The sequence below is a fragment of the Aethalodelphis obliquidens genome, unplaced genomic scaffold (assembly GCF_003676395.1).
Source record: "Aethalodelphis obliquidens isolate GAN/ISIS:26980383/991018 unplaced genomic scaffold, ASM367639v1 scaffold51, whole genome shotgun sequence".
NCBI classification, from domain to species: Eukaryota; Metazoa; Chordata; class Mammalia; order Artiodactyla; family Delphinidae; genus Aethalodelphis; species Aethalodelphis obliquidens.
Window position 1 is genome coordinate 3,022,991 of NW_020837995.1, and position 24,910 is coordinate 3,047,900.

The 24,910-nt window shown below is 36.1% G+C and overlaps 1 protein-coding gene across 4 annotated transcripts in view; it reads right to left on the reverse strand.

The window, feature by feature from the left end:
* AQR (aquarius intron-binding spliceosomal factor) overlaps positions 1-24,910 on the reverse strand; it is a 103,141-nt gene that overhangs the window by 40,030 nt on the left and 38,201 nt on the right. For 3 of the 4 annotated variants that reach the window (XM_027083807.1, XM_027083806.1, XM_027083805.1), the window contains 9 exons: positions 23,256-23,376; positions 19,831-19,972; positions 16,536-16,714; positions 12,973-13,140; positions 11,444-11,613; positions 7,949-8,190; positions 5,879-6,025; positions 5,023-5,092; positions 2,398-2,508 (listed from right to left, as the gene is read on the reverse strand). In XM_027083807.1, coding sequence (XP_026939608.1) covers positions 2,398-2,508; positions 5,023-5,092; positions 5,879-6,025; positions 7,949-8,190; positions 11,444-11,613; positions 12,973-13,140; positions 16,536-16,714; positions 19,831-19,972; positions 23,256-23,376 — 1,350 coding nt within the window. The remainder of the gene's footprint in view (positions 1-2,397; positions 2,509-5,022; positions 5,093-5,878; positions 6,026-7,948; positions 8,191-11,443; positions 11,614-12,972; positions 13,141-16,535; positions 16,715-19,830; positions 19,973-23,255; positions 23,377-24,910) is intronic. The other variant, XM_027083808.1, reaches the window with a different exon arrangement.

The window sequence follows — 24,910 nt, forward strand, 5'->3', positions numbered from 1 at the left end:
TGCCCAGTCAGATAAGAATCAAAGTAAAAACACAGAAGGAAACATCTTATATTAAGGCCATTTATAATTTAAACAAAACAGTATTTTTATTGATTTCTGATATTGCTACATACATATACTTGGTCAAATTAGTAACTGGAAATCATAAAAACCATCTATCCATTACATCTCTGATAATTTATGAAAAGAGAAGGCTTTGGCTCAGTATATATTTCTCTCAAGTAGTAAAAATTAGTAAAATAATTAACAATCACATTAAGTTCCATTTTATTTAACAGAATTTCCATGAGTTGCAGAAAACTGAAAAGTTTTTGTGGTTGGAGAAGTCCTCTTAGGAGATGTGTGGGTAGAATACTTCAAAAGGATCACAGAGAGGAAAGGTAAAGTGCAACATTCAAATCTTAGACTGAAAGTCTAAATTAGCTCTCTATACAATAAGAAGCAGAGCACTCATTGCAAACTGTTCTGATGAAAGCCATTTACCTATGAAATGTTCGTATTTGGGGCTCCCTGAAATCCTAGTATTTACTATCTGAACATCTGCAGTTATAAGGTTTTGCAGAAAGGCAAAAGTTTCATTGCAAGGAAAGATATGCTAATAAAATGACATTTAAAAATTAGCCCCCACTCAAATATTTCTCCCAATTTACCACTAGTTTAACCCCGCCCATGAGGTCAGCATCCAGTCTTGTAAACATCCAGGCTACGTAAGGTATACAGATATCCTTTGCTATCAAAATTCTAGCAATTAGAGCTCAGAAACTGATGAGATAAACATAAATCTTCAGGAAAAAAATTCACACTATCTAAACTCTTGGTATTTTCCATCTAAAACTTGAGATGCAATAGATCAGACCACATGGCATTACTCACTGTCCAAACCTTTCCTATCCAAACTCACGGACCACATAGATTTAGGGGACAAAAAATACTAGCACATTGCAATCTCAGAAAAAACTGCAAGATTTCATCGTGAATGAAAGTGATGTTGGAGAACTGCTAGAATTATAGATGGGAACCAAGATCTGGTAAACAAAACAGTTGTGAAATATCAACAACTTGCGTTTAAGAGGATGGTCTGATTATCAAAGGAGCAAAGAAATCTTTGGCTATTTTTGCAAAATAACCTTCTCTATAATTGTGCTACACAAGACAGTCATAAGTAGAGGATACTATAGAAAGTCATTATCAAGTTATGACAAAATTTACTAAAAAATATTATGTTAAAACAACACTGAATAATTCCTTATTCATTCTAAGTATCTGCAAATAGGTAACATTATTATAGACTGAATTTTATTAAATAGAAGAAAAAAGTCTTTACACAGTTTGTTTCTATTATCAAAATAAAGTCTTAACCCTCTCTTGTGCACAATTTTAGTACACCAGGCCAGTTACTTATAAACTTTAAAGAAATAAAAACATAAGTGAATGAATTGGATAGTATTAATTTTAAAATCCTGAGATTAAGTTGATGAATAACCGTAAATAACATTTAGCATTCTAAAAACTCAGTGTTTCTCTGTAGACCAACTTTTTTAAAGAATTGGTCAACTGAAATCACTATTGTTAATACGTATTCAGAGAAAACAAGTACCTTTGGAGATTTAGACTACCATGTGAGTTTCTTTCTTTTTTTTTTTTTACCATGTGAGTTTCATAACATGTTTCAGAATGTTCTGAGAGCTAGCTCCCTGTCACATTTTACATTAGAGTTAATATCACTTGTTCTTTTTCGTTTCTATGGTAGTGACAGCTTCAGAATAATTACCTCAGCACACATACAGATGTAAAGACCATTTTTCATCCATTATTTACAAGAAAGGAGTTTGTTTTCCTTGTTTTAGCTATTTATAAATGCCTTATGTATTGGACCTGCAACCTAAAATTGTCCTTCCATGTAATATACATATTCATATGCATATTTTATAAGGATTTAAAATTTAATCCAGTATTAACATGATCTGGATTTAGTCTTTTAGGAATATCCATTCTACTAGTAGAAAAATACTACTAGTAAGGGGTAATGCTTTTGATCTCAAAGTAAAAGGTCTGGCTTAGCATGGATGATAGGAGAAAAAGGCAATTACCACATATCCAAATATTCTTCTCAGCTTTTCCACATTTGGACTGCCTCTATTCGAAATAAAAGATTGTTTTCATATTTTTCTCAATATGGTCTGGTCATGACCAGAGATAATCCAAGATTAACTCAATAACAAACACTATGCTCATCAGCCTTTCCTGGTACTCTGTGAGCCCATAATCAGGTTATCATATAAGCAGAAATCTCCACTGTGCTTTCATGCATCTCCCACTCCATACATGCATGTCCACTTCATACATGCATGTATGGAGTGCATGCATGCACACGCACATACACACTCTCTCTTTTACCTGATTGGAATGAGTAACAATCAGAGTCCTCTGCTCTGGGAAATTGTGGTAGATGTTGGATATGATTTGGACTGCCACATCTGTTTTTCCTGTACCTGGTGGGCCCACAACCTAAAAAGCAGATGAACACATAGCAAAATACTAAGTTATCACATAGTTAGAAAATGGAGATTTTAAAACTGAAAGATAAAATAAATTTAAAAATTCACTGGGTAAGTTCAATGCAGAATGGACAAGACAGAGTTAGTGAACTTGAAGACAAATCAATAGAAATCACCCAACCTGAACAACAAGCAGAAAAAAAAAGATTAAAAAAATAATACACACAGCCTTGTGAATCTATGAGGCAATATTAAAAGGTATAACATATCTTTCTAATCCTAGAAAGAAGGGGAAAGGCGTGCAGTGTAGAAAAAGTATTTAAAGAAATAATGGCTGAAAATTTCCCAAATCTGGCAAAAGACATAAATCGCAGATTCAAGAAGCTCATTTAACCATAAACAGAATAATCCCAAAGAAATCTAAGGCCAGACACATAATAATTAAATGGTTGGAATCTAAAGACAGAGAAAAAAAATCTTAATAGCAACCAGAGAAAAATGATATATTACATATAGCAAAAAGATATTTCAAATGACTGTGGACTTCTCATCAGAACATGGAAGCCAAAAGGAAGTGGAATAACATTTTTAAAGTGCTGAAAGGAGAAAACTATCAATGCAATATTCTTTGTCCAGTGAAAATATCTTTAAAGAATGAAGATGAATTAGAGACATTCTCATATGAAGGAAAATAAAGGTAATTCATTGCTAGCTGATCTGCTCTTAAAACTGGTAAAAGGGGGCTTCGCTGGTGGTGCAGTGGTTGAGAGTCCGCCTGCCGATGCAGGAGACACGGGTTCGTGCCCCAGTCTGGGAGGATCCCACATGCCACGGAGCGGCTGGGCCCGTAAGCCATGGCTGCTAAGCCTGCGCGTCCGGAGCCTGCGCGTCCCGTGCTCCGCAACGGGAGAAGCCACAACAGTGAGAGGCCCGCCTATCCCCCCCACCAAAAAAAACCCAACAAAAAGAAAACTGGTAAAAGAAATCCTCAGACAAAGGAAATGATACCAGAGGATACTTGAGATATCAGGAATAAAGGATAAATGGTAAATATAACAGACTATTCTTCTCCTCTGGAGTTCTTTAAAATATGTTTGATGTCTGCAAGAAAAAGTTCTAATATTGCCTGATGGTATTTTCAGTGTATTTACAGGTAAAACATATGACAACTACAACATAAAAGGGGAAGGTAAAGGGACCTATACAGAAGCAAGAATCCTCCAATCAATTTAAGAGACAGAATACTGATTCTAAGTAGGCTGTGAAAGAGTAAGTATGTATATTGTAATTCTCTAGAGCAGCCATTAAGAAAAACCTATACAAGAGATATAATAAAAGAACAAAATAGATAAATATAAATGAAACACTAAAAAATATCCAAATAACTCAGAAGAAGGCAGGAAAAGGGAAACAGGAACACACAAAAAAGGGAACAAACATAAAACAAATAATGAAATGGTAGGCCTAAACCCAAACACATTAATAAGTACATTAAACGTAAATGGACTGAACACACCAATTAAAAGCAGAGACTTGTCAGAATGGAGGGAAAAAACCACACACCAACTATATGCTGTCTACAAGGAACTCACTTCAAATATAATAGGTAGGTTAGAAGTAAACTGATGGAAAAAGATATATCATGTAAACACTAATCAAAAGAAAGCTGTGGTGGCTATATTAATATCAAAGTAAACTTTAGAGTAAAGAAAGTTACCAGTGATAAAGACAGACATTATACATGACAAAAGTGTCAATTCACCAAGAAGACGCAACAACCCTGAAAGTGTATGTACATATCCATAAAGCTTTAAAATACACGAAGCAAAAATGGACAGAACTGAAAGGAGAAACAAATTCACAATTATAGTTGGAGACTTCAATACTCCTCTCTCAGTCAGCAACAGCAATAGTACATGGAATACCAGCAGGCATAGACAAGTACTGAATAACAGCATCAACCAAATGGATCTCATTGACATAAACAGGACACTCCACCCAAGACAACAGAACACACATTCTTTTCAAGTGCACACAGAATATTCACCAATAAATCATATCCTGGGCCATAAAACAAACCTTAATAAATTAAAAAAATTGAAATCATAGAAAGTATGTTCTCTGACCATAATGGACTTAGACCAGAAATCAGTAAAAACCTTCAAATACTTGGAAATTAAACACATTTCTAAAGCACTGTCAACAGACTTTTTCTGTACACGGCCAGCAAGTAAACATTTTACTCTTTGTGGCCCATACCGTCTCTGCTGCAAGTATTTAAACTCTGCTGTGGTGGCACAAAAATGGCTATAGGCAATACATAAATGAATGGCCACAGCGAGGTTCTAACAAAACTTTATTTATGAACATTGAAATGAGTAGCGTCCATACACATAAGATGCCACAATTACTTATAAACACTTAATTCAGTTGGGTTTTGGGGCTTAAAACAGAACACATGCTGAAAATCTGACACTTCTAGTCTGAATCCATTTAAGAACTTGTAGAACAGTAACTATCTTACCATAGTTAGCCCAGGCTGCATTCCAGCACGGATGGCCTCTATCTGTGTATGAGTGAACTGAATAGTATTCCTTCAAATAAGAGTTGATAAGAAGTTCGTTAAAAATAATGATGGATGACATTAGTGAGAATTTAGACAACAAAGACCAGAGGCCTGAACATCTGCTCTATATTTGCCCCGTGTTTCCCAATTTCTTCCTCCCAATCCAGCCCTTTCTGTGGGTTTGTGTGCAGTAAAAAGTACATAAAATAAGATATACCCTCTTAACAAATTTTAAATGTACAGTACAGTGTTGTTAACTATAAGCACAATGTTGCACAGCAGATCTCAAGAACTTTACATCCTACATGACTGGCCCAATCTCTTCTGAATGACCCTCTTTACCTCCGCCCCTCCACAGACCAATTAAAACTGAATGAATTTTGCGGAAAGAAAAGACTACAGTTATTTTCCAATATGTTTAGCCTAGCCCAGATCTTAACAAGAGTGTCAAAATTCTAGTTCCAAATCTAACACCAAATACAATGCCACTTTATTAGTCATGGCATACAAGCACAAGGGTAGCTGCTAAATGCAACACATGGTCATGAAGTAAGAACCTTGTGCTCACATTAAGGTAGACTGTTAATATTTATTTCTCATAGTACCTGAAAATGTTTCTTTTTGAAATATTACTACAGAATGGCCAAAAATATTACTACAAATGGCCAAAACTAACAGAAGAGAAGTAAACAGGGTCCAGAAACAGAAGTTTCTAAATAATTTTTAAAATCAGAAAAATTTTTAAATATTACTAATCCACTTGAAATAGCAAACTATTATTCATTATTACAATTAGCAGAAATAGTGAAATTACCGTTTGGGCTGGTTGTAAGGATAAGGACCTCTATTAGGAATAACATGAGGTTCAACAATTAAGGTTTTTGCCTCTTCAGTGTCTTCATCTTCCTTCTCTGCATCTTTCCTTTTCTTCCCCTTTCCATTTCTTACTGGAAAAGTTATCCTACAAGACCAAAACCTTGTTCATTTCTACAATTAACAACAATTTACCAAGCACCTGTCTTGTGCATGACATTGTATAGAGGATAATCAGATGAGTAAGAAACATTTATAGTTTAAAGGAACTTACTATCTGCATATAAATTTTGAAAAAAGTATATTTAAAAGCATTAAAATGCAGTTAAGGGTGTTTAGATTAAGAAAAAAGTCATCTGATTAAAGGAGAATCAAAGAAGAAACATTTATTTATATTTTTATTTTGTTTTTTTAGGGGAAATAACTATTTTTTAAATTGGGGTAATATTCACATAATATAAAATTTACCATTTTAAAGGTTCAATTCAATGGGTTTTATACAATGTTGTATAGTCATCACTACTCTCTAAGGCCAGAATATTTTAATCAGTCCAAAGGAAAACCCATGCAATTAAGTAGTCACTCTGTATTCCAACCTAAACCCAGCCTCTGGCAATCAGTCTGTCTTTATACTGTCCTATTCTGGACATTTCATGTAAATGGAATCATACAATATTTGTTTTCTTCTGTCTGGCTTCTTTCACTTAGCATGTTTACAAAAGAAAATTTATATGCCTGCGGCACATGCACTGTAAAGTGCCTTATACACTGTCCTTCATTTAATCAGAAAAGGCTTTATGGGAAAGGTGGCATCTAAAATGAATTTCAATAGACATTCTAGGAAGAAAGAAGTAGCCAGTTCTGCTGAAGTGTAGGATACAATAGAGTAAAATAAGGGCTAGAGAGAAAGGCTGGAGCCTTGTTCTGACACCTTTGGAATATCAAGCCTTTAAGGCAGAAGTTCTTAGCCTGGGGTCAGGGATACCTCAGCAGGCAACTTCCCATAGGTACCTGAGGAAGTCGATGAATACCCTAAAATTAAACTGTTAGACAATGGAATGACTCTAGCAGTAAGGCATGTAATGGGTTTAAGCAAGGAGACAGAGGGAGCAAAGACATTGCCATTATAAAGACTGAAGTGTTGGGCTTCCCTGGTGGCTCAGTGGTTGAGAGTCCGCCTGCCGATGCAGGGGACACGGGTTCGTGCCCCGGTCCAGGAGGATCCCACATGCCGCGGAGCGGCTGGGCCCGTGAGCCATGGCTGCTGAGCCTGCGCGTCCGGAGCCTGTGCTCCGCAACGGGAGAGGCCACAACGGTGAGAGGCCCGCGTATCGCAAAAACAAAAAAAAAAACAAAAAAACACTGCTGAGATTTCAAGATGATTTTGCCATTAACAAGATGAGGAAAGTACAGAGGAAGACTAGGTTTGGGAGTTATAAAGCATACATGCTTTTAATATGCAGAATTATTATATTTATATATAACAGTTAATTAAAAACATTCTAATTTGCAACTAAGAAAGTAATTAAGTCCTCTGCTACCACCAAGGTATACTTAGTGCTTCACCACTAATCCATATGACGGAATTCATGAAGCAATCAGCACTTCAGGTACTTTGTTCTTTTTCTACTCAAATTAAACCAAAGCTCCTTTAACTTTGCGTATAACTATATTATGAATATTTAAAATCTGTAAAAGCAATCAGGGTTAAAAGAAAAAAAGAGAATTTTTTCCTAAAACAAAAGAAAGTTCAAAATCACATGGCTATGTGTATTAATTAGCACATATTTCTTCAGTCAAATGCTACAGCTACGTTTATATAGTACTCTTCAGACAAAAAGCATTTATTGAACCCTTGTAAGACATGAGGCTACTTTTACTGTGGTCTTAAAATAGCTACTACACAAGGAATTAGAGATAAATTTATCCCAGTGATTATACGGTGAGGGTAAAGACTACCCAAACATAATCCAGATATGATACTCAAAACCTACTTTAGCTACAGTCCTGATGGCCTAACTCAGACTGACTACAGAAAGCTTAAAAGGAGTATATCCAGTTTTGACTTTACCTGAAAGGGGGTATCTGTAGAGCTGGGTCATCCACAGTTACTTTAACATTATGACCAGGAAAGCTGGTTTTTAAATGCTCAATGGAGAAAAATGTATCATTGAAATCAAGGGTGGCGATCTGATTGGGCATTTTGGAATAATGTGCACTACTTGGATCCCCATAACCTAAAATGATGTCATGCAGCCAGTCAGGTACCACACAATCAGTATTCATCAGGTTCCGAATAGTCTCCAGCACAGCCTGTCAGTAAGAGGACAAAAACGGATTTTGTGAAGAAGACATCTCAAACATTTGCACTTCAATGGAATGCCGAGCTGGCTGCACTAACCAGAATTCCTGAGTGTTTCAGGGCAAGAAGCTATTTTCTGCTGACAGGTGCTTGGCTAGACTGAATCAACAGCTATATTTTCAGCTGATACCATACACTGAGTTAAACAAAAGACCAAACTCAGCAAGAACAGTTTATCCATTAGTAGTTCATTTAGACAGAATGTCATAGACGAGTTTACCACTTGACTTCTGTTGAGCAGGATGAAAATCTGATCAGGTCTACACATTATAGACCTGATGTGGTCTATAATTATAGCCCATTATAGAACAAACCCTTAAAAAAATGCTTCCTCTTAGAAATTACTGGAGTTTTCTCCTCTTTATAGCCCATAGTTCCTCAATGCTAAGACCACATACAACCAGAGGCACTTAATGTATGACTCGATTGTGAAACATATGGTTTAGAAATACTAAAATTAATTGTTAGAAAAAAGAAATAAAATATAAAGTGAACGATGATAAAAATGAAACGTCAAAATTTCAGAATGAAAGAATTAGAACTACAATGAAAGGTCATTATAGCAGTTAATATATACATTGTCAAGAGTAATTGCTAAAAGTTAAGGCAAATTCTTAAGCTTTCCAAAAATTATTTCAACAAAGTGATCTATGCCACATATGGAAATCAGAAGGCTAGGCTATTAATTTCAAAGAATAAAATAACCAAACCAGACATTTTTATATCATAAATGCTACACATCTAACAAGATAATAAAATAACAGGATAGTGATGCTAATCACACTTATATTGCCTTATTTTATTTTCTTGCACTTACCTCTACCTAAAATTCTCTTATTCATAAGAGAACTGGTTACTTGTTTATCATTTGTCTAATCCCCATCAGAATACAATTTCCAATGAGAGCAGGGATCTAGAACAGCTTAAATATGGGGTAGGTAAATGGATAGATGGACAGATAAATGAGTATGTTCACATAATGGAGCCCCCAGATGAGGGCTCTACTCCCTAAGGTAATTACAATTCTAGTAGGGAGATAAAATATGTCTTTCCCAATGATACAAAGCAGCAGAAAGTGGCAAATAGTAAAGAATATTACAAAATACAATAGGAAAACAGTTCAAAGTGAGTGAGAAATGGATGTAGTGGAGACTTTTGATATTAGGAAAGGTTTCAAGCAGGACAGTGGCATTTCAATTTAGTTCAAGGAAAAGATTTGTGGAAAAGCTTATTTCACCATTAATGGATAGTCACAGAAATGTTTTGAGAAACAGTGAAATGATCAGGAGAAGTGAATGTAAAACAGGTGACTGACTATGAGGACAATAAGAGCAGAGACAGAGGAGGCTATTTAATGCAACTACTTAGGCAAGAGGTAGAGTATCCAGGCTAGGACAGGATACTGAAAGAGAGAAGGAAATAGATGAGGGATGTTGCCCAGCTATATAGTGAAACACCAAAGATACCAAAAGAGTGTTCTTCCTTTTCCCAACATAGGCAAGTTAATCATTCCCTCTCTTCCTTGAATCAGAAACTGAATGCCTCTTTTGAACTTCCATGCATCCTTCTTATGACTTCTAACCTTTCACAACAGTTACCCGTTTATATTTCTAACTTCTCTTATTAGTAGTCTAGGCTCCCTAAAGGTATAAGCTGTGTCTTACTCATCTTTATTAGCCCCATATAACTTATCACAATACTAAACACACAACAGACATTAAATAAAATGGTGAAAGAAATGAATATAAGAAAGAAACTATTTTTCTTTTAGTAAACTAACTGAAATTCACTCATTACTGAGCAATAAAACAGAGACAGACCAAACAGAGGCCCTGCCCGCACAAGTTTGCATTCTAATGCTAGAGAATTAACAAATATAAAGTCCTTCTAAAGTCAGATAACTAACAAATATATAATCATCAGGTATAATAAAAGCTGTGAGGAAAAATAAAGATAATTGGATAAGGAAGGATGAGAAAGGGAAATGCTACTTTAGATAAGGTTGTCAGAGAGGACTTCTCTTAGGAGGTGACATTTAAACAGAGCTGCCCATGTAAAGTGAAAGGAAAAACCATGTAGATACCTGGGAGAAGACTGTCTAGGTAAGCGGAAATACCATGTACAGAAGCCTGCATTATTAAAGAGGAGCAAAAGGGTCAGTGTGACTGGCATGGAGTGAATAAGGAAAAAGTGTTAGAAAATGGTGTTGGAGAGGCAGCCAGAGGACAGATAATAATGGGACTTTTGGATTACAGTAACAACTTTCTACTGTGATGGGAGACCACTAAAGGGTGTGAACAGGGGTACCAAGGTATAATTCACATTCAGTCACTATGTGGAGAATAATATAAGGGGAGGAGCAGTCAAGTAGAGAAGCAGACATGTGAGAGATGAAGGTGTCTTGCACATGGCATCAGTGGAGGTGGTGAGGTAATTAGACTGATTGATGGATTGGATGTGGAGTGTGAGATAGAAAATAAATTCCTTTGTATATGAGATTTTCTTTTTTTAAAAATGGTAATAAAGTGATAATGTATAAGAAGCACTGTTTTGGGGGAGAGAGAAAAGAAAGGCATTTGTGCAAAAGCTAGTGTTATCAAATGCTAGAACTGCTCAATGTTTAAGTTTTATAGTATAATTTCAAATAATACTTTCAAATTCTTCCTTACTAAAACTCCTTTTCTCTCCATAAAGTTATTATAAAGGTAAAACTCTCTAGCCCCCAAACTTCCCTTTTCCCACTAATGAGTAAAGTATAAATACAAAATATCACAGAGTAATTTAGAACTCTGAGGTTCCACATCTGTACTCTTAAAGTAATTTGAAAATACACCTACATTTGATTTAAAAAAGAAGTCTCAGTAAACAAACAAGCAGTTTTCTTCATCTCAGACTGAAGCATAAACTGAGTATCTAATATACAAAAAGCAAGAAGGGAGGCTGGTTTTTAAAATAACACCTGGATTAATTTATATTTTAAGTTTCCAAACTCATCAAAAGACAAAGTAAGATTTAGCAAATAAATTTACTTAAGTTTTTATATTTAATCTATATGTTAAGAATTTAAGAGATTTGTTTAGAATCTAAACAAAAGCAGTGATCGTTATTTTAACACATCTTTTTTAACATAGGATCTACATATTTATGTCTTAAAAGTTATTCAAATTATGAAATACTACTTTTAGTTTATAGCCCCCAAATTACCTTAAAGTTATTTTCCTTCGGTTTTCTCCTCATTATTATATTGAAAGTTTCATACACATCTTCTGCTCCATTTTGTATCGTATTGGTCATATCTTGTTGATACTGGTTTGGATCCAAAAACACTCTAAATGTCCTTGATTCTCCTCTAAGATTGGGTCTGGGTTCAGGTCCTAGACATTTTTTTAAAGTTTATTAAATGAAATATATACTTTTCAAATATCATAGTAAGTTAGCAAAACTCCTTTTCTAGAAATGATGAATAAAGTGTCCAGATTTAACTCCAGCAATTCCCCCAACTAGAATGCCTTCCACTCATCCATTTTGAGTTCCAAGCTGAAAATATTTTCTCCTTTCTCTAAACTGTCACTATTTCTTCCCAGAACAGTCATGTGACGTTTATGGTGCAATGCCATGAATTGCAATTATTTGTGTATGCCCTCAACTAGAATAGGATCCTTAGAGGTCAAAGAACTTTACTTGTGTCAGTTACTCATAGCTCCTCCTATCATCATACATATAGTAGGTACTCGGCTGATTACTCTTTTTGTCCTTCCATATTCCATGTGTAACATCACTAGTATAACAGGAAATTTCATATACTAGTGGCTGAAAGCTCAGACGCTTTTTCTTGCCCCTTTGCCCTCTCTCCTTTCTTTTTGCCTTAGACCTCCAACTCTGGTCCCAGGACGTGGCCTTATGTTTATTCTACCCGTCCTCCATTCTCTTTTCCTTTTTCTTTTATTCTAGTGATAAGAGTAGCCTAATTTTCAGCCCCTTAGCAATGATTCAATCTTGAAATCACAGGTAGTAGAAGCTGATTCAAGTTCTGACAGAAGTTTCATAAACAAATTGTAAAATAAGCACTGGACATAGATGCAGTTATAATTTAATAGTATTATCAAAACAGTCAGGACAACAAAAGAAAGAATTTCAAAAAACAATCAGTTAAGTCTAAGAAATCAAACTGCGTTTCTAAATAGGGTAATGCTGGCATCTTGGGCAGGACAGTCCCTTCTAGAAGACGGTTCTGCTAAGGTACTCAACATCCCAGACCCCCATCCATCAAACACCAAGAGCTCACCATCCCCTTCCTCTACCCCAGTCATATGACATACCACCATGTATTTTGAAACACAGGGTAGTGCTGTTTCCATCTGAGAACCACTGCTCTCATGAATCAAATCAGTAAAACTTAAAAAGGAAAAATGAGAAAAATATATCACTGAACAACTATAAGAGGTGTTTAGAGGTTTTTAAAAGCAATATTGTAAAGTATCATATAAGGAAGAATTTTAAATATTGGCAATTCCAAAAGATCCGGTCCAATATCTAAAACAGAAGTTTAGAAACCATATTATTTATTTCTAAAACTGGGTGGTAGGTACCCTACACACTTTTATATATAATTCTTTGTGTTGACTTAGTATATAAAACAAATTAAAAAAATCACCTAGGACACAAAAAGGAAAAACGGCAAAGACATTTATCATTACGTATACACACTCTTTCAAACATGCATATCACCATACCGTCTTCAATGACACGCCCTTTATCGTCCAGCATGCCCTGGACCTCACAGCCTCTGACATAAACCAGGCCAACCTGCTCAACAAAAGGTCTCCTCCGGTCAAACTTGGTACCATAAGGTTTTGTGGGACGTACAGTAATTAAAAAGCATACATCATGCTTCCGAAGTCCTAGTAAAACACAAAAGACATTTCCACTTATTAGAATGACATTGCTTTGTCTCCTGTTGGCAAATTCTCATCCTCTTATCTTTTGAAAAGGTATAAAAAGCATTTAAAATATCAGAGGTGATCAATGATTATACGTGCTTTGTAACACAATTATGGGTTTTCCTATAACCTTCAATACTCAATGTCTGACAGCAATAATTAAATAAAAATTTCTCTTTATATTAAAATTAGAAACTTTTATGCTGTATATACATTACTGAATAAGTCCTCCAGATCATGCTACAGCTCCAAAACTGGATGCTTGTCATCATTCTTATTTATAACATTCTTAATAAGTAACCAAAAATATGGTTGGCATGTAATCCATCTATATCATATTTAGCAGGTTTCAAACATCAGTTTAAATTGTCCATCAGTGTCATTTCAACAACAGTCTAATTGTATTGCACCAGAAGAGGTCAAGTCTAGAATAATTCATCAAGGCACAAAAGCACTGTTTATAGATAGCATCTTGAGAAGGCAGCTGAATATATATATTGCTTCAGTTGGCAAATGCTGAAATTTTTATAAGCAAATGCCAAGAAATAGGAGACTTGTGCCAAAGTCTGTAGTTTCTCAGTCATTGCTCAAATTATGGATTCAACTGGATTCCCAGCTCTATTAAAAATACACACTGGAAGACAAGGGACACAAAATTAGACCACACAGCATATAATGTTACACCACTTAATCTTCATTTTTTTCTTTAGTTTTATTTATTTATTTATTTTTGGCTGTGTTGTGTCTTCGTTGCTGTGCACGGGTTTTCTCTAGTTGCAGTGAGCGGGGGGCTACTCTTTGTTGCAGGCTTCTAATTGTGGTGGCCTCTCTCTGTTGCAGAGCACGGGCTCTAGGCACACGGGCTTCAGCAGTTGTGGCACGCGGGCTCAGTAGTTGTGGTTCACAGGCTGTAGAGCGCAGGCTCAGTAGTTGTGGTGCACCAGCTTAGGTGCTCCACAGCATGTGGGATCTTCCTGGACCAGGGCTGGAACCCGTGTCCCCTGCATTGGCAGGTGGATTCTTAACCTCTGTGCCACCAGGCAAGTCCCCCAAGTCACTTCTGTTAGTCATTGTATAGTATAAATGCAAATTTAAACAGTCTGCTTGCTCATAACCTTGGTAATAAGAGATACAACTAAATCAAATCAGCCATGTAAGTGCGTGGCTAATAGTATTAATTAGCACCATTCTGGTTTGTTTCAATATGGAATAGGGTTTAAGTGTGCTAGAAATAGTAACTGATTCACAATTATGACTTCATTGTTTATTTCCCAACAAATTCTATGCGAAGAAGCAGGAGAACAATGAAAACTAAGGGGAAATGATCTACTATGTGAGTTGTACCACCTATATGACTTCTGATCTGCACAACTCATTAAAACTTCCCAGTCTCAGAGCCAAAGAAGTGGCCCTGAGAAGTAATTTAATCCTTACCAATGTTACCTTTTGGCATCACAGAGGGACGTCTTACATCCATGTTAAAAATACCTGTATTACAATAAGCTGAACTCTCCTTTCAACCGTTTGCATTTACTCCTGGCTGTGCCTTCTAGGGCAGGATCCAACATTTCAGTTTCACTAATTCTGTTTCCTTAATTTTAAATGGGGTAATGGAGAAGATAAGGGCCTGAGCTTCACACCTTCCTGAAGGGACAACAATGTTTTACAGCATTTAGTTTAAATTCTTCAAAAATTTTCTGTTTTTACAGGACAGTGTTCATTGCTATTGACAGAACCTCCCTCTCATTTTTTACTTGGTTGCTCTATCTGGAATCAATAAAGGGCCTGCATTTTGGCTTTGGCCTCCCAGAAAACACTCTTCTCCCCACCATGCCCCAGATGAATTGCTTGTCCCACAATACCCTATTGTTCCCTATCTTGCCCATCAAAATTTACCCATTCTATTTCTCATCTACCAGAGGCCTATGTTTAAAAAAACAAAAAAGACTATTTGGTGGCCTTCTGACTACCAGTCTCCAAAGTAATGGAGGTAAGAGACTCGTAAGGGGTTTGGGATAACAAATCCTTTTTTTTCCTTAACACTATAATGCAGGCTTGTCATATGTCATCTATACATTTCTACAAAGGGTCTTTTTTTTCCTTCAAGTTTTACTTCTAGCCATCACTGCTTCTAGGGGTGGCCAATAAGTTATTTCAGTTCATTACCCACTATGTAAAACAGTGTTTATTTTAATACCTCCTTAAGCTCCAAGGGGCGATAAATGTAAAACCTTCTTCAGCAACTGAATGACTTTCTCACAATTCAGCAATAATAAGGGTACCTATTATTCTAGATGTGTAATGCACCAGATTTGAACAATTTTGAAGGATACAAGAGCCAAAAAAACAATCGGTCACAAACTATACCAACTATGGTGGCCATTTGTTAAACATTTGGCCAGCTTTGTTGCTGGCTTCCTTCAGAATTATTTGATAAATATATCATACAGACCCTATGGTTATAAACAGCTATATTGAGAGCAATAATTTCTGAAAACTGATCCATTAAGGGACTATCCCTTTCCTTCTGGCATGCCAAGAAGGTAGAAGGAGATAAAACCTACCAGCTCCTGTTTCTCATAATGGGACAGCTAGAGCACTCATAGACAGCTGGGAGAAAAATACAAAAGTGCCAATTAAAAATCAGTTTACATGCCATTTCTGGCACAGGTGGGTGGTATTGATGTTTTAACTCCATTTGACTTAGTAACTTAGAACATATCTGTCTCTATATAAAATTGTGGCATAGAACTCCCATCCCTAAAATCTTGCTTAGTAAAGAATAGGGAAAATAACTTCCCTGCAATTATTATTTATCCTCGAATACATTTGATTTCACTGATTTTTTTTATCTGACTTCTTCTCTTTGGTACAAATTGTATGCATCCCTATTCACTTTACTTTGACTGCTTTTATCTCTTAAAAATACCAATTTTCCTTACTTGCTTTGCATGTGTGCAAGTTATATGTGGGTTTCCCCCCTTTCTTTAGTGAACACAAATATTTTATTCTTTTTATAGTGATCCTATAAATTCATAAACATTATCTTCCTAAATTTTATGATTTAAAATGCTCTCCTCTCAGCTCTGCCAACTGCAATTTTCACAACACTGACATACGTGCTATTTTATGCTTTTTATTAGAGTATGAAGGTATTTAATTATTCTTGTATGATCTTTGGTATTTTTACTAGTAGTAACTATAAATCAATTGCCATTCTTTAAAACAAATTTTAAAGATAAAATTTAATAAATTTAAAAGGGCAATATCTGGTGAATGTGCTTTGCTAATGCTCTAAGTAAAAGTCTATAAATTGTAACAGCAAAAGGTGACCACTTCTTGAAAGGCAAAGTTACCTTCCCACTCATCTCTGATGTGGTCTCTGACGTTCAGATGGATGCTGACATCTGCGCGAACCCGGGTTGGCCAGTTCTCGCCTATGCTGGGTTTGGCAACCTCCACCACGGTGAACGCCACGATGGGCTGGGCCATTCGCGCCCAGCCACCGAATACCACCCCGCCATACTCAGACTGCCTGGAAACCAGAAGCAGAAGACTGGTTACCCAAGCAAAGATCAACTTTTGCTCAACTTTGGACAAGTTAAACTAGTAACTAAGAATACATGGTTAGCTAGTATTTAAGCCCTAACATTAGTAACTCTTATTTCTAAACTAAAAAAACCCCCTAAGTCTCAATATTTAGGAAGTATATATGGTAGGATGAAACAGGCAAACATGGCCCACAAAAGAAAGGGAAGTAGAGGAATGTCCCCCACATTCCCAGAAAAACATATAACTCTATGTACGTAAGAGATGAGCCATTTTGTCGAAGAATGAAATAATCCAGCACATTCAGTTTTATTTTATATTCTTACCCTCTTCCCCTCTTCATCAGGATAGCCGCAACTGTTTACATTTTATCTTATGTATTATAAATACTTCTATAAGTTGCTTCAAAAATCTTTTAGAACAAGCTAGACCTTAAGAAATTAAAAACAAGCAAATGACAATATCTATGCAAATGCTTTCTTTAGGGCACAATATATAAAACACTGAAAAGACACTGCTACGGATGGCAGTGTGGGGAATCATCAAGCTAGTTGTAATAACCAGAACCACTAACAAGCAAATATTCACTCTTTCTTCTTATATTGGCGCTTTAGCTTTTACATTGAATAGTGTATTGGGGAAATCTGTAATACAAAAACTGCAGCAACACTCCAAAATTGGAAAGTACTGCCAAAAATGACACGCTTATAAAGATAAAGGAAACCTATATCCTAAGTAAAGGCTTTTGTAAATAACAGAAAATTATAAAACTTCATAACATCAAAGAGTGAAACTAATTAAAAATAAAAGTTCTGCAATCCAATGACTTGGTCAGTACTAAAACAATTTCTAAAAGGCATTACCTTGTGTCTAAAAGCTTTTGTAATAACTTTCTATCACCTCCCCCATTTTTCACAACTTTATTGCAATATAGTTTATATACCATTAAATTCATTCACTGTAAATGTACAATAACTTTTAGTAAATTTACAAAGTTGCGTATCCATCATCACAATCCAATTTTAGAACATCTTCATCATACTTTAAAAAGATCCCTCTTGTCTACTTGCAGTCAACCCTTCCTACTCCCAAGCAACCGCTAATCTACTCTCCCCAATTCTTTCCTCCTTTATAAAATCTACCTGCAACACGAGGCATTAAAAGAGTATAGATTTCTGATCCTCATAAGCACATCCTCTTTCACACTGCTCAGTAGTTTCAGTAGCCTAAAAATATGATTAGAACTACACAATAAGTAAAAATGCCTCTGCTACTTTTCCACCTTCAAGACATGAAACAGAAGGAAGCCCTATCCCTCAAGATCTCATAATTTTTTAACAGTTTCCAATAATGGGCAATTAGGAATGAAAATTTAGAAAAATTTATTATCAATAGTTATCTCCCAAACGTAACATTTTCTTCCACTAGCAGAAAATAATGTAAATTTTAAAAAAATGGGGCTTCCCTGGTGGCGCAGGGGTTGAGAGTCTGCCTGCCAATGCAGGGGACACGGGTTCGTGACCCAGTCCAGGAAGATCCCACATGCCGCGGAGCGGCTGGGCCCATGAGCCATGGCTGCTGAGCCTGCGTGTCCGGAGCCTGTGCTCCGCAACAGGAGAGGCCACAACAGTGAGAGGCCCGCGTAACACAAGAAGAAAATATATATATTTTATTAATAAACCATAAGAACTCCAAGTATTACTGCTTTATTTGGCATTTAAATAAAATATAAATGAATTCTACTTGATGAGCTGCTAGTTACTAAGTCCCTACTTTGCAAAATGACCAAAATTAGGTCCAGAGTCTGAGCATATAAGTGCAAGGTAACCATAAATTATAAGGCAGCTTTCTGATCAAGCACTCCCCTGGGGTCCAAACAATGGGCAATAATTTCAGCAAAGCTGTGGGCAGAGACGATCAGCCAGTGGGTATACAAATTGCACAGTGCTAGCCTGCCCACTGACTCAACTGATTATTAAGTCAAAAATACTTTGTTGTGTTTTAGACTCTCACCCAGAATAACTTTTCACATAATAATTAATTAAAAACTAGAACTGTGTATGAAATAAAATATGGAAGTGAAAAAAACATCATAATCGCAGTGTCCATGCAGCTCTCTGTAATTAGTAAGGAGAGAAGCCTGGAAGATACCTGAATCAGTTCACACTCAAAATATGTTAAGCTTTTCACACAGAATGCAGTATAATTGTACATATGTATGCATGGTGTGACAATAATTTAATGAAAATTCATTTTACAGAATTATTTTACTCATTTACAGTCAACTGTGATATATAACTTATCTCCAATAATTTCATACCTAGAATGAAATAGTGAACGAAGGGCATTTACCCAAAGTTAGTCATGTCTAAAAAGCAAAATGAACCTTCACAAATCTTGTAATGCAGAGCTGCCTACAGCAGAATGAAAGTCTTTTCTTAGCTAAAGGAGTTCCAGACAGAAGCTAGCAGGTGGAAAGCTGAGGTTAGGCAGAAAAGTTCCTCAAATAACGAAACCTACTCAACAGGCCCTAAAAGTAAATGCTGATGATTTAGTCTCTTCGAGGCAACCTATGGATGGAGGGCAGGGAAGATGTTCCAATGTTCCACTCTGTGCAATGTTCAGCTATGCCCCTCATCTCCTGCCAGGTCCTTTAGAGAGGCTGACTGAGACTAGTGGTGACAGCCACAAGAGCGGCTGGAGTAACAGAATACCCCCTTATCATAAGCTTCTCCCAGGACTTAAACTGCCCTGCCTAGTACAGGCCTGCTGGCCAGCCCATACCCTTCCCTCTTTACCCTTTTACTAATGCCCAACCTCCTCCCCCTACATTTCTCCCTCCCGCCCCACTTCCCAGAACAATGACCTCTCTTCTCTTACCCTCGGCCCCACTTCCAACGACCCAGATACATATTTTCTATTGTAGCACTTTGGATAGATCTAATTCACATTCAAGAACTTCTCACAGAGTAAATATCTCATATTTGAAAGGGCATCTTCACCACAGATATATTATTTCTAATTACACGTGTGAGGTTTCTGACAGAAGTATGTCAGTCACTGTTTGCATCTCTTCATTGCAAGTGGAACCAATTTACTAACCATGGCTTCATTCTGCTGACACTATCCTCGATGTCCTGCCTAATTTCATAAGTTGATTCTAAGCGGAAGAGATTAAAGTTCCTTAGGAGGTAATCATGAAGAGTCAAAAACTGCAAATTCAACTTGGGAAGAGCAAGACAACCTGAAAAGGAAAATAACATCCATATTTGAATTATTTGTTTTAATCAGACATCTGCTTTATGTATTAAAACAAGGCAGCACAAATTTGTTAAGAATCTAGTTTAATGGTGTCTAAAATACAGCATATTTGATAAGGTCGTATTCTTATTTCCACACAGAAACTGAAACCAAGTTAACAAATGCCATCTATTAAGACTGGGAATAAAGGATGAATTTCATTAATACATGTAATCTGCACATCAATGACTCATATGCAAACAGTGCTTCTAGAAAGTATTTAAAGATACTTAAAACTAACACAAGTAGTTTAAAAATTCTTTCTTTACCACCTAATCTGTATTTGGCGAATCTCAAAGTAAATAATGCTACCATAAACATAGCCCATGACCAAATTTACCAAGAAAACTGAATTAGTATATTACATTACACAACTCTATCTTCAGTGATCACTATGGTGCTCTGAACCTTACTGTTTTGCTAGCCTTTAAGGATAAGGCATTGATTGTATGTTATTCCTGGAGTTATTTCCCTTCTCTGACAACATTAATGAACCATATTCTTTCCATTACCTTCACCTAACACTATTTCCCTGGGATAATAAGTAACCAAGCACTCAGCACCAATATCAAAAAGGTCAAAAAAGAAGAACCCCAGGGACTTCCCTGGTGGTCCAGTGGTTAAGACTTCGCCTTCCAGTGCAGGGGGTGCGGGTTTGATACCTGATCGGGTAGCTAAGATCCCACATGCCTCGCAGCCAAAGAACCAAAACATAAAACAGAAGCAATATTGTAACAAATTCAATAAAGACTTTAAAAATGGTCCACATCAAAAAAATCTTAAAAAAAAAGAACCCCCAAACACATTTTACTAGCAAATCATATTATTTTCATCATCCCTATCCATACTTACCAAAGAAACAATGCACCTAAAAGCAAGAAACATCAATGTACAAAAATTTCACATCATTTGTTAGTAAACTCTGACTTATAATCTAATTCAATTTCTTTCAAGCCAGAAGCTGAAAGCATCTCTTTTGATGGCATACTTATATTAAAAAAAATTAACATATCACTATTTTGTAACCCTCCCTGAATTAACAAATCTAGGTATTAAACAGCAATATCACAAAAACAGAGACAACCAGACATCACGTGCCTCTTGATGAAAGAATACACCACCACCAAGGATCTTGCCAAAGAGAGAATACCTCTGCCTGATCAAGCCAATTTGTAGAAAAAATAAATAAAGAGCAGAGGGACATGTTGAACTGTACTGTGAGTAGTCAATTAGAAAAATCTAGACTGTGGAAAACTATACAGATCAAACAACTCAGGGTCTTCAAAAGACAAAAGAAAGGGATACAGTTGGTACCCGTAAAATAAAAGGCATCTTAAAATGTACAGGACTGGGCTTCCCTGGTGGCGCAGTGGCTGAGAATCTGCCTGCCAATGCAGGGGACACGGGTTCGAGCCCTGGTCTGGGAAGATCCCACATGCCGCGGAGCAACTGGGCCCGTGAGCCACAACTACTGAGCCTGCGCGTCTGGAGCTTGTGCTCCACAACAAGAGAGGCCGCGATAGTGAGAGGCCCGTGCACCGCGATGAAGAGTGGCCCCCGCTTGCCACAACTAGAGAAAGCCCTCACACAGAAACGAAGACCCAACACAGCCAAAAATAAATAAATAAACAAACAAACAAACAAAAAATGTACAGGACTGACTACGGTGTCTAGGGATGCACAACTGGGTAATAAAACTATGAAGAAATAGTGAGACAGTGATTGCTATAAAAGTCAAGAAATGGTTACTTTCCAGCGGAGGGAGAAAGCAGTAAGTAGGAAGGGGTACACAGGAGGATTCTGGGATAGCTGACAAGGTGATTATAAGGGTTTTAGGGTATTTCCCTTAAGATAATTAGTAAAGCTCTATCTTTATTTTGTGTGGGCTTTCTATATTTGTGTTTATTTTACAATAAAAAGGTTTTAAAAAGGCAACACTTTACAAAGACTTTCTTTACAATTCTTATACTGTATTTTTTAAATATCTGCCCCAATTTCACACTTATTTTCTCTCCTTGGGAGCTGGAAGCAGCTTGCATAATTGTGCTGGACTGGCTTTGATCTTTGCCTATCTCACAGCATTGAATACAGAGCCCCACAAGCACAGTTTCACCCATGGTCAGTGAAGAACCATGGCAAGACAGGTACAAAGACAAATTTTGAGAAGTAATTCTTTTTACTTAACTTCATTAATCATAGGAGCGAAAGAAAAGCAACACTTTATACTAAGCAAAATTTGTTTTAAACTCAGACCAACATCACTGAATAGTACCAAAAGCTAGATATAAGACTGTTTACATTTTCAAGGACACAAACTTTTCATTAAAAAGACAAAATATTCTTAAGTGTTATTCATACATACATGATCACAAATGCTTTTAGTATGAACAAATTAGAAAAGTGAGAAAGCAATGCATTAATCACTGTCAGAATATAAAAAGATATGAAGACTGATTATTCTGAAATCTAGTACAATTTTAGTGCACTGGGTTTATTGGAATTATGGCTCTAGGATATGACTCTGAAGAGACAATTTTCTTTTAAATAAATATACCAATACCTATATTGGTGATCTCTTTAAAATAGCCACATCTCTACTCATCATGACACTGTTGTTCAAAAAACTTCCAGAAGTTTTTTTTTGAAATATGCCTTCAAAATGTGTCAGAATGCACTTTGGCATATACTCAATTGTGGCAAATTCTCATCATTAGAGGATAAGCATTTAGAAACAAATCTGTTGAAAGAGGTAGATGAACATACTAGGCAATACTACTCTGGGTCAAAACTAAGGGTTTATCTTAACTAGTGACAATGTCTTTCTTTTGAAGGTCATTAGTTGGCTCTACAAGGAATTCAAAAGAACCTCTAGAAAAGGCTTTGAAAAATAAAACACTACCAAATAAAGCCTGCTACAGTGACATAATGAAAGCTACACTTCTTGTATTATCAGGTCTCCTGAACACACAGCTTTACGGGCACATTTTATACAGGATGATACACACACACACACAAACACACATTTCATTAGGCAATGCTTAAATTTAATAAAAATCCTTAATGTTAAGCATTCAAACACTGAATAGTTTCTAGCTTCTAAAGTTGAACTTGAGGGTACCAGAAAATTACCCTAATGTATATAGCAGATAGGAGCATGTTCAGTTACAGATGATGAATTCTAAACTAAGTTTCATGTTACATCTGAATACTGTACTTCGTTACCATACCTTCCCCAGAATAGTACTCAGTTGGGACAATATTTTCATCCCATATGATTTTCTCGGTTGGATACAAAGGCATCTGGTTCAACTGCTGAATCTGAGAAATTCGACGCTCATGACGAGATACCTAAAGGAAACAGGTTTAGAAAGAAAGTCAGAAGTATCTTTCTTCAATCAAAATAATTTATGGAGAAATTCAACACAAAGTATGGAATGAGAAGTTTCATGTCTTTGAGTTATTGTAGCACTTAACAGAGATTTTTTTTTTCCTTTTTTCATGTTCTCCACAAATCAAAGAAGAAAGAGGTACTGATTGTGATGGACTTTGGAATCAGACAGATCTGAGTTCAACACCTAGCACCTCTACTTATGGGCTATGTGAAAGCTGGGCAAGTTACTTCAAACTCCCTGATTTTAGTTTCCTTTTCAGTAAAGCAGATTAAAATGTCACTCCCTTCTTAGGTTTCTTATGAAAATGAAGTGGAATATTGTAAAATAATGTCAAAGTGTCTGGCACATGCCAAGACCTTAAAACCCACAGCAACACAGCATTCACCAATGTAAGAAAAAAAAATGGGAGCCCTAAGTCCTAGGTTACAGTTTTCATTCTTGTACTAACTAGCTAAATAATCTGGATAAGTTTACTAATAACTTGGCCTCAGTCTTCTTTGTAAAACGAGAGAGTTGTACTTGATGTTCTCTATGTACCCCTCCATTGTTAATACTACAGTGATCTACCTCAAATACAGAAATAAGTTTGTTACCTAATTAAGAGATGCCAAAATAATGATATATTTGAAAAATGTGTCACGTTCTTTTCAGTAGAGATAGTATTGTTTTAGGAAAGAAGACAGTGTGATATCATCTAAACAATATGCATAGTTGAATTTTTTAATCATATTTGGTTGGATATTAGAAGATTCCAAAGCCTGAAAAAACTCCCTTAAGAGGGGGAGGAAATGAAAGATAATGCTGTAGCACTATAAATTTTTAAAACTGTTTTCTTTTCACGTAACTATTTAAATTTTAAGGATGAAATCTTAGCTATAAGACCCTAAAAAGCATAGATAGGATCAACTTTATACTCAAACCTATTTTCCATTAGAAAGGTTCCTGGAAAAGTCCCCATTTCTTTCTATAGTAAGGATTTATTACCAATCTCCAAAACCTGACTTACCAGAGAAGATTTTACATTATCAGAAAACAGGACAAGGAATTTTTAGAAAGCACTTGTAGTCAGAGACAACAAAAAGTGATTTGTAAGAAGGAAGGGAAAGATAGTGACCCAAGACATACATTTCATGCAAGTAAATATATCGATAAAAAAGTATTTTCTATACTTGAGTTAATTTAAAACCCTTCCCAAGGATTTCTCTCCAAATGGCACTTAAACACCTGTCACCAGGCTTAAAACACCTGCTACAAATAGTTTCCTGTTACTACCCCAAAATAAGCATATTATCTTCCTCTCTACAGTAAGGAACTGTATTTTATACCCTGTATTAGAAGTATTAGCTTGAAATATGTTACAAAAACATGTGCCCATTATTGTTCCATATGTGTAAAAAAATGTATTTACAAATCCATGCAGTGTACATTTGTATAGGTATAAAAAAATGTCTGAAACGTATAAAAGACAACTCAACCTTATAGCAGTCAGC